General features: G+C 28.9%; 1 protein-coding gene across 1 annotated transcript in view; it reads right to left on the minus strand.

Moving 5' to 3' along the window:
* Positions 1-1,443: 1,443 nt before the first annotated feature.
* LOC142334245 (facilitated trehalose transporter Tret1-like) overlaps positions 1,444-17,417 on the minus strand; it is a 43,570-nt gene continuing 27,596 nt past the window's right edge. The window contains exons 6-9 of the mRNA XM_075382116.1: positions 16,289-16,525; positions 13,036-13,158; positions 11,474-11,608; positions 1,444-2,691 (exon numbers count right to left, since the gene is read on the minus strand). Of these exons, the coding sequence (XP_075238231.1) occupies positions 2,434-2,691; positions 11,474-11,608; positions 13,036-13,158; positions 16,289-16,525 (753 nt within the window). The 3' untranslated portion in view covers positions 1,444-2,433. The remainder of the gene's footprint in view (positions 2,692-11,473; positions 11,609-13,035; positions 13,159-16,288; positions 16,526-17,417) is intronic.

Consider the following 17,417-nt stretch of genomic DNA (forward strand, 5'->3'; position numbering starts at 1 on the left):
CAAATCAAGAAGCTGCTTAAGGACTCAATTTTGACAATAAACTTAGCGAATGTGAACTAGATGCATGGAAGTCCTTCAAAGACATTGTTGGTGGTTTTTAGGCAACAGAAAAGATGAAAACTACTTTTTTTTTCTTAATAATCTATTAGAAAACTACAGATTTTTAGGGTGTAGGATGCCATTAAAAATTCATTTCCTACACTCCCGTCTAGACTTTTTTCTTGAAAATTTGGGCTCTGTCAGTGATGAGCAAGGAGAGCATTTCCATTAGGATATTCTGAAGATGAATCCAAATACAAATGAAGATGGAATCCTGGAATGACGGGTGACTGTTGTTGGTTTTTGTTTGAGAAACTGATCAAACATTGTACAAGTGAAAAAGTTTGTCAACATATTTTAAAAATTAAAGGTAAAACAATTCAAATGATTTAAACTTAAAAAAAATGTTATTTTAAAGACATTTCCAATTATTTAGACTCTTACAAACTGTTATTTTAAAATTGTATTAAAGTATTTCAATTTATCTGAGCTTGAATAAATAAAAATTTAGTTGATTTAAACAACAGCAAATCAGTGGGTGCAGTTAGATATCATTGTAGAAGTGGATCAAAAGCTCAGTTGTGGAATAGTTGCTGAACATTAGAGAACCTAGTATAATACATTAACAGTCAAGAGATTTTAACCCCTGCCTTGGAAGAATGCTTGAATGGGTCAACAGAATTATTTTTAAGTCCACTATGGGAAGATCTATAAGAAAGTTTTATAACAAATTACTCCTGAAAATTATATTATAAAAATATAATTAGCATGAAAATTATATTTGGTATTGTCTGCCATCGTATTTATAAAACTGTATGTTAATCTATACATTTCATGGAATAACTACTGTAATTATGTAATATACATTCTGAAATACAATCATTCTTCATAAAAGGTATCTTTTATTATTCTATAAGTGTGCAACAAGACAAATCATGAGCAATTATTATTTTGCAGACTGGTGAAGAATTCTGAGCAAAAACTGTTACCCATCCATACAATGCCAACTTCATCAATGTAAATGTTACTTTAATCTCATTGCTCTTGAAGAAACACTGAATATTTTTTCTCTTCGGTCCAGAGCCTTGACTTGAATTTTGGAGACTTGCTTTAGAAATAGATATTCTGAGAATCTTGAAGGAGTGGCGTATGCAAGATACATTTTATTAAGAGAATTTTCAGTAAATGCAGTTTCCTTGTTAAGAATGGGACAGTTGTTTTCTTACCTTTTACAAATTTATACATCTAGGCACTGTATTAAGTATGCATCAATTTTTGAAGCAATACGCAGTATTCATGCGTTTATTTGATTATTTTGCAATTTATACGTACTATATCTTTCAAATTATATTTACTCTTTGAATGTTATGTGTGATAAATGTCGATTTCAAATTAAAACAAAAGTTAAATATTTCACGTATGCTTTTTTTCTTAAAAAAAGAAAATAATTTATTTGTTAAATTGACAAGAAGTAACAAAATTACAGTACATAGGTTTCTCAGCTGTATTTTTATAATGCATGATAATATTATAGCATCATTATATTTTATAATATCTAAGCTAACTGTAAACTCAAAAAGTATCAAAATTTTAGATGTATTATGTTTAGTATTAAAAAACCTTATAGTAACCTTAACCAGATTATGAGGTGGTAATTGTTTTACTCCTGAAAGCAGATGCTTCTAACGTAAATTGATTCTATGGACGATTTGTGTCTTGAATTTGCCACAGCTATGTTTTTAACATGCTACTATTATTGTGGTATTTTATTTATTTATTGATTACGCAATAGGCACATGGCAAATTACATTTACTTTTTTTTTAGAAATTATTTTTGTAGTAAGAGAAAAATAGTTGTCCTGGATTCAAATCCAGAACCATCTGGATGACACTACTTCTTATCTGCTAATTTTGCATGGATATTTTAAGACTCCTTTATTTTAGTAAGAGAGTTGTGAACTTCCTGACCTCAGAAGTAGGATCAGTAAATTAATCTTAGTAATATGTAGGCCAGAATCGAATATATTTTTTCATTTTACACCTTACATTTTATACTTTTACATACTTCATCAGTTCATAAAAAAATATTTAGGAAATGAAAAACTTATTTATTAATATTTTGTTTATGTCACAGTTTTCAGTTATGTATACTGAAATGTTTGTTTCATCAGCTAAAACAATAATTTATAGTGAGCATTACTTTGACTTACTGATATAGTTTACATGCTTATAAAACAAATTTATATTTCTAAATTCATAAATCTATTTCCAAACAGTCTTAGCAGTCAGTCTTTATTGCTGAAGTCATTCAGCATCATTTGATTTAGTTTGTTATCTATTTTATGATTTTTTTATCCAACTTTTGTATTTTTACCTACGCTCACTGAACTAGGACTAAGGCTGAGGTTTTGAAGTTTCTAAATTAATATTTGATGATTTTTTTTTCCCTAATTCTTCCAGAATATCTTGTATGTCTTTACCTTTTGTTTCAGGTAATAAAATTCCAACAAATATAGCTCCCATTATGCAAATTGCGGAAAATATCCAAAATGTATATCCTGAACCAAATATATCAACAAACTTACTGAAATTTTTTGTTACTATAAATGAAAGGAGCCAACTTGTACATGCAGCCAGTGCACTTGATATACCCTGAAACCAAAAAAAAGTGTACAATCCAATTTGATACAAACTAATATAATGTTAATAATAATAACAGCATAAAAAATCTTGAGACCTGGGTATGGGAGTGAAATTTTTAACACTTTTAAGGATGAGAATAGCTGTAAAGCCAATTAATCTTTCAATACAAGAATGCTGTAAATAAATATGACACCATTGGTTGTAACCTTTGTCCATAAAGAAATTAGTCATCTAATGAGGATTTTGGTAAATTATTTAATGCAAATAAAATTTTTTTTTTTCAAAGAAATTGATCTGATTGAAATATGACCAGATACAAATAAATGTCAGTTACAATCAGTAACACCAGCATTATTAGAAATCTTCAAAGGTTTTTTAAAAAATTGGCTAAATGTTTTTTTTTTTTTATATAAATGCAATATAAATTAAATAAACAGTTTGTGTTCAGTTGGGACTTAAATATTTAGCATTTCTTAAACAAAGTAGGGAATGACATTAATTGCTTTTTGACAATGGGTCAAATTAATTTCTATCTAAATGTAACTTTGATTTTGGCCTTCTTTTAGAGAAACCTAAATTTCTGATGAATAATATTAAAACTTTATCCTTCTAAAGGAATTTTTTACAAATAGAAAACAATTTTTATCTGCAGTGACAAAATCAAAAACATGGTAATGTTTTTTATATTGCTTAGGATTGTTTATGTTTTTTGTTTAAGTTGTATTGAACCCAGTATTTTTACTTATTTTAATTTTATTACATTTATAACACCTTATGCTTCTTGAATAGTTTGACCCTTATTTTAAAACACTTGGGCAATTTAGTGTAGCCAAAATCTTACATTTTGAATTGCTTGAAATGTTTGAAGGAGAATCGTTAACAAAAATAAATATCGATGTAACTATGATTCAAGACATTTTCATCATTCTTTTAAAAAAATATATTAGTGCAAAGATACTCTTTGTTATAAGAGTGAAGTATTTAAATAAAACTTTACGAAATAAAAGAGATTTCGAACTAATAACTTTTATTATATACCACCAGTATACTGATATAATTGTTAAAAATTCTTTGTAGTCTTATGCATAAATTTTCAATAATAAATTAATTTTATTAATTATACATTGTTTGAACATACCCTATTGATCTTGAATTTAAATCTGCAAAACAGTGTATACTGAATGAGGTCTATTGCAAAATTGAAATGTGATTATTGAAATAAACCAGTTGCCATGGCAACATGGCACATGCACAGTAAGTAGCACTGGGGAACAAAAAATAATTTTTTTTGAAAAATATGGAAGAAAAATAGGTGATTCTGATAATATTTTTTCTCCTGAATTCAAATATGATATTGGTTTTCCCCGTCACACAGTGTTTCCGAGAGACAGGCATTTACAATTTCAAACATTTAAATAGTTTCTGCATTCATAACTACACAATATTCAAACATTTGATTCACCTACAAAGTAAGAAATGATGATTTTCTGCTATATTTTGCCTGTGGACCATCCCTCTTGATGGTCCAACAACAATCGGCCAGCATATTAGGATTCAGTTTGCCTTGATACCTTTTTTCCATAGCTGAAATCTCCTGATGAAATTGTTCCCTGCACTCATTGTTCACTGTGCCAAGATTTTCCAGGAAGAAATCTAGGTGTAAGTGCAGGAAGTGTATTTTAAGGACATATTACAACCCGAATTTTAATAAGATTGTTTGTCAATAACATGGTAATTTTCCACCTTTCAATTTCCCAAAAAATTCTGAGTAATATTTTTTAATGCTTGCCAAGCTGATTTCTCCAGTGAATTCTATAGTTCCTCAAACTTTTCATCATGCATTAGTGATCATATTTGTGGATGCACAAATATTTCTTCTTTAATTTTTGCATCACTAATTTTAGGAAACTTCTGTTTTAAATACATGAAACCAGAAATATTGTCCATGTCCTTAACGAAATTCTTCATTAATCCTAGTTCAATATGTAAAGGAGGTAGATACATATTTTTAGGATTTCACGATGAGTCAAGTTTCACATTTTTCTGTTCAGGGGTGAGTGATTCGAGTTAAGACCATTCTTTTCTAATGAAATGCTTTTTTTGTCCCTACTATCCCATTCACACAAAAAACAACAGTACTTTATGCAGACCAAGAATAAGTGCAATTACCTTCAAATCATCTCAAATATTCCATTCATACACTGCATATTGAAGCTTTTTCAATATAAATTAAAATTTTTCATAAGTTTCTTTCATACTAACAGGGTGAGCCACAGGTACTGATGGGAATTTATTGTCATTATGCAGAAGCACAGCTTTTAAACTAACTTTAGAGGGATCAATGAACAAGCGCCATTCTGTTGGTTATGTTCATTACAAAATGTCTCCATAAGAGAAGAAATGTCATTACAAAACACTGAGCCAATTTTCTTCAGAAAAATAGTCTATAAATTCAGATTGATGATTACGATAAGTACATATCTTTATATTCTTTTGAAGAAGATTCTGTCCTTTTAGTCGGGAAGCAAGCATTTCAGACTGTTTTTTCGATAACTTTAAATCTCGTATGAGATTGTTTAAAATCTTCTTGAGTCAGTAAATGAGGCTCAGATGAACTGCTTTGTTCAAAAGTTGTTTCACCAGAATCTGCTTCTTTTTCTTCCTTACTTCCATCAGACTCTGAGCTCTCTTCATTTAATGTCACATGTTTTGGAGGCTTTGGTATGGGCAATTCTTTGCAGTGTGGAACTGGTCTCATTGCAGATTGCAAGTTAGAGTACACCACTATATGTTTTGATTTTGACCTTTAATGTTTGTTAAGCAGAAATAACAGTCAGAAGAGTGATCTTTAGGTTCTCTCCAAATCATAGGGATAGTAAATGCCACGTGGCATGTGCCATTTTTCCATGCAGTGAGAAGCTGAACACGATAAAGAACAGATATGTGGAGCCCAGGCCCTTGTTTGATCCCCGACTTTACACCCAAAATAAAGTTCATAACACTTTTTTACTAATGGAGTAATGTTTCACCTTTGCAAGTTGAGCGTCACTTCACCACATACATAAAAAAAATTGTTAGGATGATTTAAACAAACTCTAGGCATTTTGTAACTATTATAACTAACAACTAATTAAAAGAAATAAAGTTGTAAATATGTAAAACACAGTAATCCAGACATACAAAGCACTCACAATGTCATGTTTACTGGTTCACTACTATCTCATAACTGGCATCATTCTGATGAATATGTGCTACACTAGATCATGTTTGTACATTTCTATACACGCCTGAACCTGCACAACAGTAACAATGCTACCCTTTGAGTTAGCTCATTTGGTTCGATCATATTTACAATGCAATTGATTGCAGGATTGCAGGAGTGTCCTTTAACCAGGACACTCTGTATGTGACTAATGTATTACTTCCTAAGGTGTTTGGACTGACAGCTAACTTTGATTTAGTGCAATTAGGTAATGAATTTGTACAAAGGTGTTTGCTGGCATGAGTTGGCTAGAATAAATGGAACAATTTCTTTCTTAGTCTTTGCAAAAAAGAATGCAGCAGTGATTATTCTACACTTAGAAAATTGTCATTTTGTATGTAGCAGTGTTTCAGAAGATTTGAGTAATAATTCTTTACTGAGCGTTTGTGGTTAGTTTTAGACACTATGAGAAATTCCTAAATTACTCCTTTTATTAAATGGCTTAAATTATTAAAGGAGAGATATAAAATACACGTAACTTTAAATAAGTTGCTAAATAAAAGAATATGTTTCTTTCTCATGTCAAGGATTCTTTAGTTGGCTATGCACAGATATCTTAGCACCAAATTAATTGTGACATAATGAGTCATTTACTGCGATTATCTGAAGGATGGGAATAACCTACCAGCTGATTGGTCATGTTAAGATCCATGGATTCATTTGAGAAGTATCTTTATAAAGAAACTGTTATATTTATTTATAGTTTATATGAATTTGAGATGTCATTTTATTGCTACCATCCTTAACTTTTTTAAGAGTTCATTTTATTTTATCTACATTAAATATATTTCTTGTTTATTTTTTCTGGTTTGTATTGAATAACAGAAGAATATTAAGTTTTATTTTGAATTTTTTTTATTTTTTGGCTATCTGTTGGTTTTTATCATGAAATAAAATAAAAAATCAATCAATATCTCTCTCTCTATATATATATATATATATATATATATATATATATATATATTTTAAATCAAAATTTGAATACCTCTCACATAATGTATATTCAATATGTAGTGCAGGTATTGTGTTATAGTATATTTATTCATATTACACTTAGTTATCTATGACATATATCGTATATAATTTATGAAAAAAAATTGATAGTATTTCATTCTATATTAAGATGTAACATGATTCAATGCAAAATAAATATTGTATTTTAATTTATTAAAACTGTACATGTTTTAAATGGCAAACTGAAGCAAATTTCATAAATGAAACATTTTTAATAACTCTTAATGTTTTCAGCCCCCTTTTGTTACCATTTCCAGCAACTGCTACTGTTGTTACCACCTTATCATTAGCTGATTTTATTGGCAGTTTAAAAACTTTTTACAACAGTTATGTATTTCGAATGTGATTGAAATGTTTTGAATTTGGATCGTGTCTATTTGTTTAATATATCATGATGTGTTTTTGTGTGTTATATGTTCCATTAAAGTTTTTGCATTAAGATCTGGTTTCCTTTTTTATAAATATAGAATAGTAAGGTTGCTATTTTTGTTTTTGTTTGTTTGATATATCTTGAGTTGCTCATGTGAATTTAGACTTCATCCTATATTGTTTACTTATAAAATGTTGATCTTATGTTGCTATGGTGAACTTTCAAAGTGTTCATTGTATCTTTGTTTGAAACTTGTATCCACCTGATATTTGTTTTAGAACATTGTGCAGTCAGAACAATTCAATTTATATATTCCTGGAGCATTATATTTGTCTGATGATTGTATTCTGGTAAATAATTTGTTTTGTTTGTTGTTCTAAAAAACACATTGTCAGTACTCATATTTCTTAAATTTGTGAACTATTTCTCTGATTCTTTGTTTATGTATGCTAATGTGATGCATTTTATGCTTTGTTTATTTTTGATTTCACTTATTTGTGTTCAAGAGTGTCAGTGAGTATATTGTTATATCCATTTAATTTTTCTATTCATTATTATTAAGATGGCAGTACAAAGGTTTGATTATCAAATAGTACTAATAATGGGTAATGGTATATGTTGATTTTTTTTAATTTTGTTTAAAATCTGTAGTGTTATTTCATGTTATTATTATTTATTTATGTTTATAATGTAAAAATATTTTCTTATGATCTTATTCATGTATGTAGCAAGTTTGTGAGGAATGACATTTTGGTAATTTATGATAGAGTGTGAAGAAATAGATTTTTTCCAAACAGTTGAAGGATAGGGTTTAAGAAATGTTTTTTATATTAAGTATATTGTATGTTGTCTTAAATTGCAATGATGACACAAACTGGAAATTGTTGGTTAAATTATGTATTTTTGTTTTTACAAATGTAATTTAAACTTTATTGTTTAATGTGTTAATGTGTATTATTTAATAATGTTGTGTAACACCTTGCCCAATTTGACCAGAGTGATGTTAATTTTTTTGATTATTGTGTGAGTTTCAAATTTTATAAAGTTATAAAAAATTTTTATCTTAGTCTAAGTTACCTTTTGCTTTAGATTAAGCTTCTTCAGATTTGACACGTGTAGTACTGAATGCTGTGTTGTTTGAAGTAATGTATTGACAGTAATATCAGAATGGTGTCAGATTAGACGTTAAAAATTTTTAGTATTGAGATGTGTCAAAGAAGTATAGGAAATTAAAATTTAAATTTTGAGGAGGACATCGCAAGAGGTCTGAGTAAAAAAGATAAGGTAGAAAATGTAGAAGAAGAATGGGAGAATGTTAAAAAGGAAATTCTTAAATCAGCAGAAGCAAACTTAGGCGGAATAAAGAGAACGGGTAGAAAACCTTGGGTTTCAGACAATATATTGCAGCTAATGGATGAACGTAGAAAATATAAGAATGATGAAGAAAGTAAAAGGAACTATCGGCAATTAAGAAATGCTATAAACAGGAATTGCAAACTGGCGAAAGAAGAGTGGATAAAGAAAAGTGTTCAGAAGTGGAAAGAGAAATGAACATTGGTAAAATAGACGGAGCATACAGGAAGTTAAGGAAAATTTTGGGGTACATAAATTAAAATCTAATAATGTGTTAAACAAAGATGGTACACCAATATATAATACGAAAGGTAAAGTCGATAGATGGGTGGAATATATTGAAGAGCTATACGGAGGAAATGAATTAGAAAATGGTGTTATAGAGGAAGAAGAGGAAGTTGAGGAGAATGAAATGGGAGAAACAATACTGAGATCTGAATTTAAGAGAGCATTAAAAGATTTAAATGGCAGAAAGGCTCCTGGAATAGACGGAATACCTGTAGAATTACTGTGCAGTGCAGGTGAGGAAGCGATTGATAGATTATACAAACTGGTGTGTAATATTTATGAAAAAGGGGAATTTCCGTCAGACTTCAAAAAAAGTGTTATAGTCATGATACCAAAGAAAGCAGGGGCAGATAAATGTGAAGAATACAGAACAATTAGTTTAACTAGTCATGCATCAAAAATCTTAACTAGAATTCTATACAGAAGAATTGAGAGGAGAGTGGAAGAAGTGTTAGGAGAAGACCAATTTGGTTTCAGGAAAAGTATAGGGACAAGGGAAGCAATTTTAGGCCTCAGATTAATAGTAGAAGGAAGATTAAAGAAAAACAAACCAACATACTTTATAGACCTAGAAAAGGCATTCGATAACGTAGACTGGAATAAAATGTTCAGCATTTTTAAAAAATTAGGGTTCAAATACAGAGATAGAAGAAGAATTGCTAACATGTACAGGAACCAAACAGCAACAGTAACAATTGAAGAACATAAGAAAGAAGCCGTAATAAGAAAGGGAGTCCGACAAGGATGTTCCCTATCTCCGTTACTTTTTAATCTTTACATGGAACTAGCAGTTAAAGATGTTAAAGAACAATTTAAATTCGGAGTAACAGTACAAGGTGAAAAGATAAAGATGCTACGATTTGCTGATGATATAGTAATTCTAGCCTAGAGTAAAAAGGAGTTAGAAGAAACAATGAATGGCATAGATGAAGTCCTACGCAAGAACTATCGCATGAAAATAAACAAGAACAAAACAAAAGTAATGAAATGTAGTAGAAATAACAAAGATGGACCACTGAATGTGAAAATAGGAGGAGAAAAGATTATGGAGGTAGAAGAATTTTGTTATTTGGGAAGTAGAATTTCTAAAGATGGACGAAGCAGGAGCGATATAAAATGCCGAATAGCACAAGCTAAACGAGCCTTCAGTAAGAAATATAATTTGTTTACATCAAAAATTAATTTAAATGTCAGGAAAAGATTTTTGAAAGTGTATGTTTGGAGTGTCGCTTTATATAGAAGTGAAACTTGGACAATTGGAGTATCTGAGAAGAAAAGATTAGAAGCTTTTGAAATGTGGTGCTATAGGAGAATGTTAAAAATCAGATGGGTGGATAAAGTAGTGACAAATGAAGAGGTATTGCGGCAAATAGATGAAGAAAGAAGCATTTGGAAAAATATAGTTAAAAGAAGAGACAGACTTATAGGTCACATACTAAGGCATCCTGGAATAGTCGCTTTGATATTGGAAGGACAGGTAGAAGGAAAAAATTGTGTAGGCAGGCCACGTTTGGAATATGTAAAACAAATTGTTAGGGATGTAGGATGTAGAGGGTATACTGAAATGAAACGACTAGCACTAAATAGGGAATCTTGGAGAGCTGCATCAAACCAGTCAAATGACTGAAGACAAAAAAAAAGGAAATTTAAATTATGCTTGTTTTTTAGATTGTTGGTTTTTTATAAAACCAACACACATTCACACATTCACATGAGCAACTTGAGTTGCTCATGTGAATTTAGACTTCATCCTATATTGTTTACTTATAAAATACTGAGAATGTGTGACTTGTTTCAATAAGGTGGTTTGTGAAATTCGATTTTCTGGTGGGTTAAGTATACTTTTATGGGCTATTTGTTTTCTTGTGAAAAGTATCACTCTGTCCTTTGTAGAAATTTCTTGTGCTTACTGGGTTAGTATCAAGACTGAAGAACCCCTGGAAAAATTTTGTTTTATCTGATAATATATGCTTTATTTTATTAATACTTCTGAATTCAATTTGTAACTTGTTTTTCTTTTTTTTTTAATTAACATTTTTTTTAAATTGTGGGCAATTTTTTCAATGTGATTGTCTCTCTAAGTAAATGTTCTGAATTTATTATTTTATTCTGTTTAGCTCTGAAGTTTGAGTAGAAATTTGTCTTTTAACATTCTGTTGTAAACATTGGTGCTAGTTAAATATTTTATTTCACCAATTAGTTCTTCAGCCTTGTTGTTTTGGATTGAGTTGGTGATAAGATTGTGATTATTTCAGATTGCAGATGTCTGTGTTCAGGTTTAACATAATTTTAAAATAAACAGTCTAAGAAAAAATTTTCCTTGATTATCCCATCAGTCTTGCTATCACAAGATATTTAGGCCAGTCAGATAGGGTTAAGCAACTCAAATGCTTTTAATTAAGATAAAGTTGGATAAGCACATTCAAAAATTAAATTATTAAAAGAAAATAGAAGTTATTTAAGTTGGCTTAGGCTACTGCTTACTTATTTTTAGTTTTACTTACTTTAATATTACTGGGAACTAGTTCACCCATAATTATCCATGGAATTGGCCCATAACCAAGAGAGAATACTATTATAAAGATTGCTAGTGATAAAAGAGGAAGCCAGCTCCAACTTGACAATTCTACCTTTTGATCCTGTAAAAAGAAAGTAGACAATTGTAACAAAAGAACATTTCCGTTATTAAAATATTTAACGTTTTTGGAATTTCTAGGTTTTTAAGATTTAAGAATAAATTGAATATTTTTAGAATCATAAAGTATTACAATTTTTTAGAAGGCTAATTTCATACTTACTGTATTGTGTCATTAGCATAGCACTTTTAATAAACTTTGAGCTCTTTTAAAGAATCATAAAAGAATATGCACATAAATGAAAATAGAAACATGAGAAGATACAATATTGGTTTGGCAGAAATTTCATAATAAAGTCACAATTTTGTTGTGATGATATATAAGAGACCAGACACAAACAAAATAAAAAGGGTTCATTTGAATCCTTTTTGAAATGAACTGTAGAAAAAAATTATGACTAATTATTAAGAGTTATCATTTTTCTAGTTAAAATTATCTCTTTTTATTTTCTGTGTGACTAATTATTAAGAGGTAACTCTTAATAATTATATACTTAACGTATAAAATAAAAAGAGATAATTTTAAGAAAGGAAATAGTTCATATGAGAAAAATCTTTGGGAAGAAAAATGGAAGTTAGTAAGAAAAAATTTTTAATCAGTTACTGGAATTGATGAATGAGAGCAGAATTTTTAATTATAAAAAGGAAGGATGGCCAAGATCTGTACTACTCTAGAAATAACAGTAAAAAGAATAATTACATGGAAGGTAGGTAGAATAATTACGTTAAAGTAGAGGAAAATAGAAAAATAAGAGAAAATGAAATTAAATGGTAGTGTCATAAGAGTGTCAGCAGAACTGTGGTATAAGATAGATAAGAAAGAGTTAGCAGGTAGTATAAATAATAACAAAACCATACAAAAGCGGAAAAACCGGATGATATTTGTTGAGAAACAGATGAGACAAATAAGAAGATTTAATGATAAAATCATTACTTGATATAGCTCCAAAAAATTTAAGCAAGAATAAGAAAGATAGGGATAAATTATGAACTATTGGAATTTCAAAGAAACTTTGGTAAAGTAAGAAAAAAATATATAGTCTGTACAAATTAAAAGATAGATTTAAAAAAAAAAACATTATTGCATGTGAAAATAGAGATCTACCAGCTTATTACTACACAAAAAAGAAATTATTTGAAGGTGCCTTACCTTGGGGTGGCAACCTCTATTAGTTGGATTGAACTGTGATTCCACTAGAGTTAACTAGATATAATTTGATAGTTACCTTTGAAGTTATTTTTTTTTAATCTGTAGTTGCTCACAATTCAGCTTTGAATTTTAACTTAAAAAATTGTATGAAAGATTAAAATCAGAAAATTTATTTAAAACGAATGCTGAGAGTCTGCTCGTAAGATTGTTATTGCTATTCTTCTTTAAAAATTTCATTAACGTAATTTAATTATAATCATTATGATATTGAAAATAATTACCTTTAAATAGAAGTAAAATCCCAGCATTGCAAGACATATTGCCATAACTATGTCTGACAAAAGCAAAAGCACTCGACGACCAGCTTTCTCAATTAACAAACTTGAGCAGTAAGTTGCAACAACCTGCACAAAAGATTTGTTTGTTTAACTAAAGTGAAGTTAGGTTGTTTAAAAAATAAATAAATAAATAAATGACTATTTCTAGACATCATTGATAGTTATAAATGTTTTAAAAATAGCAATAACTTGGTTTTCAGTTTAAAAAAATATTACTTTATATAACTTTAATAATTTATTAAAAGTTACGTATCAATTTTATTGTTAAATTAATCTAGAATATAAAATATATATTACAAATTCTTGTTTTTTAAGTGGATATTTTTAGAATTGTACTGCATCCTGCAGATTAATAGAAAAAAAATCACGTATTTGCAATTTGCTTGTTATAAACGAATGACCCTATTCATACCAGAAAAAAATCTTCCCCTCTAAACACAAATTAAATAACTGATATTCAGTATTGAATACAACATTGTATCAAAAATTTGTAGGAAAAAACAAAAATTAAAATCATCTTGCATAAAACTGGAAGCACATATGTACAGCTAATATACACATGTAAAAAATTGTAAACTTGCCTAAAATTGGTGAGGAGGTTATTTCCACTTTGTAAGGAGGAAATAAAAGACTGTAACTTGTATAACTTACACCTTTGATACTGCACTTAAACACACTTAAAAAGTATGACCGGTACACGCAATATTAGGGCTTACATCGATAAAGTGTTAAATCTTTTCACCTAACATTAAAAAACTTGTCTATAGTTGCTAGCTTTTTATTTTCATTACTGAAGTTGTCAAAATGATCATTTCAACTTTTTAATAGTTTTATAAACTCATCACTGACATTATTCATTTCACAAAATTTCGTTAAGCAATTCTAAACTGTCTTGAGCTGCATGAATGGAAATGACTGGATTTTCAGTCATCATGTCATCCTCATAAATTTACTTTCGCTTTCAGATTCGCTGATTTGCCTGTGTTTCACTTCATTAATTATTTCTTCATATGCTGGACTTACTGTTATTAACACATAATCTTCAGCATGCACATAATCATTCATATTAGATCAGTTAAATACATTTTTGTAATCAATGATCCGAATCCACTCTTTGAGTGGATTAAAGAGTGGATTTGAATCATGTTTATTCTTTTGACTTGTAATCTTCTTTAGCTGCAATTATACCAAGACCGGATTTTTTTAAAACAATTTTGAATTATAGTTGAGTTACTATCCCATCCTTTTTTGATTGATCTGATGGCATCCAAAACATTTGGATTAAATGTTTATTTTTTTCTAAGCAATCGAGTAATTTTAATACCAGTAAATGTCTGAAGTGAACTTTAAAAGAATGGATAACGCCTTGATCCATAGGTTGTAGCTTTGCAGTAGTATTTGGAGGAAAAATACAGTTTTTATGGTTAGTGTGGTTTAACAGTACTGGGTGCGCTCGACAGTTGGTGAATTAGCAGTAAAGCTTTTATTTTTTTCTTAGTTCGAAGTCTGAATTACGAATTTAAGCTTCAAAAATTGAAGAAGTCATCCACGCCTTTGCATCGGGTAAGTTCTTAACCGGAGGTTTTTTGACATTCTCAAAACAACGAGGGTTTTTTGATTTTTCAATGATTAACAGTTTTTTCAGAATCAGTAATATTTGAACACAGAAACAATAAGAAATTTTGAATGCATTCCACCGACACCTTTTTCTTCAAATTGTTTTTCCAAATTGTATATTTTTTTGAGTTTTACGAGCTTCAAGTGCAATGGTTATTAGCCTGACAGAAATTTGTATCTTATGAAAAAATGCCATCCTTGACTGGGATTTGAACCCAGGACCTCCGAATGAAAGGCCAAGATGCTACCACTCTACCACAATGATTGGCATATTGTTGAGACAGTGGAAGCAGAAAGCCCATGAATTTTACACATATCAGAATTAGTTCAACTGTAAAATTACTTATACTTCCCATCGCCATACTTTACCTGTATAAATTTCATAACAGTGGAGGAATGAAATTTTCTAGAATGCAGAAATAGCCAATATAAAACTGTACATGGCCTACTACTGCATCTTGTTTCTAATTACCCATTTTCTCTTATTGTGTAATTGGCTATTTCACTACCTCCGTATTCTTATTGAACAATGTCATTATAACATTCAATATTATAAACATACAGTAATGATAAACATACACTAATGACTAACATCTAATTTCTATACCTGACTTTAAAATCATTCACATTTTTAATTTTTCAGGGAACAAAGTTATTATTCAAAAGAAAATAATTTGCTCATTATAACCGACTTCTAACTTTGTCATGAAAACAAACTTTACTACGCATTAATATACTTTACATATTATATATTATATATTACATTTACTATATATTTACTCTTCATTATACTTTTATAAAAGATAATAAAGGAAACCAACCGATCTTTATTTTTGCTCATTACAAATGACCTCATATAAATGACTTCTACTACAGTAAAAATTTGATTACTAATAGTATTGCTGGTATAGTGAAGTTAAAGGTATATTCCATACTCTGAGACTATGTTCAAATCTGAATTTTATGAACTGGTGAAATTGATTAAGTCATGGTATGAGGAATATTATTTTGATTAGATATTTGAATGAGAAGGTTATAAAATGTTTATTTGCCTCTCTATCACCCTGAGCTAAACCTGAAGGAATTTGAGCCAAAAGTGAAAAATTACATTATTATGCATAATGTAATGAATGGCTTCAATAAACTGAAATAATTGGTTGTGTAGAAACTTAGAAAACTGGGAATTGAATTTGAAAAAAGTTTTGTAACTATATTTTAAAGATAGATTTTTCAACTACAGCTTTTTCAAATTGTTTATAAAAATTTTAAATTTTATTATCTCTTAATATCTATTGTATTTTAATATCTTTTAGTTTGATATATTGTAATAGTATTTTAATATTGTGTTACTAACTGTCATGCCTCAAATACAAACACTAAAAAGTTCCTAGTAATCTGTCAGGAAGTTGGAATGATTGGTAGCCAGTGGTAACAAATAATCTACCTCTTTTAAAACATATACTCTATAGTTCTCTGCATATCTAAATGGAAAAGGATTTTTGTGTATATAACCTGAATTATTAATACTTCATAAATGCTACAGTAGTTAATAAAAACATCTTCTAAGAAGTTCACTTACTTGTACTACACCAATGATAATAGAAGCATGAATAGGAGGGAGTGAGCTACCAGCTGACTGAAATATATTGGCTGTAAAAAAAATTACTGCATTGACCCCACTCAGTTGTTGAAACACCATGAGTCCTAAAACTATAATTAGAGCCTTTACAATGACACTATCTGACACAATATCCATAAAACCACCTTCATTCTCTTTAGATCTTTCCAATTCATCTTGCATACGACTCAGTTCATCCTGAAAATAATTTGTTGTTCAGTATTTAACACTTAGCATTATAGGAATGATGAGTGTAACTGATTTATGTGTATGATTGCTTTTTAATCATTTGCACAATAATTAATTTACACAGATCTCATCAGTAGAGATATATTTACAAGTGCTCCTCTTTACCATATTTAATTAAAAAAATTATTTTAAGTTATGGTTGTAAATTCATAATGATAGGAACTATAGCTTTGGCTGCTGGCCCTCCCACAACTGCTAAATTCATTTCACAGTCATCAGTAAAAAATCTTCAAAAATTTTGTTGACATTATGAAATATATTAATGTGGTGGTTTTTAATTTTTAGAGAAAGTTACTACTTGAACTTGTAAATAAAAAAGATTAATATGAAAAATGAATACATAGATTTACAAAATTTGCATCTGAAGTACTATATTCCAATTTAATAGAACACTGAGATTCTTTGTAGGTACCTGTACTCTTCATTTAATTGTGAATGTTTTGGTAACTATACAAAATTATCTTTTGCAGAATATTATTTAGTCATCTGAAAAATGCAGTATGATTTTGTTAAGAATTGCTGTTGACTATTCATCTGATGAAAGCTCTAACTCATAAACTCTATTATGAAAGCTCATAAACCCTATTTTTCCATATATTAAGCACATTAAACATAATTATGTTATGTTAATCATTATTTTTATTATTTTATACTATTATATAATTATTAAAAGTTTACTATTACAATGTATTACTTTCAATAATAAAAGTAAATCATATAACAGAACTATTAATATAATGATTATTCAGTATGCATTATTCAAATAAATGTTATTTATTTATATATAATTATAAATATATATATTATAATTATATTTATTTATATAATTATAAATTTAAAA

The sequence above is a fragment of the Lycorma delicatula genome, chromosome 1, assembly GCF_047948215.1.
Source record: "Lycorma delicatula isolate Av1 chromosome 1, ASM4794821v1, whole genome shotgun sequence".
NCBI classification, from domain to species: domain Eukaryota; kingdom Metazoa; phylum Arthropoda; class Insecta; order Hemiptera; family Fulgoridae; genus Lycorma; species Lycorma delicatula.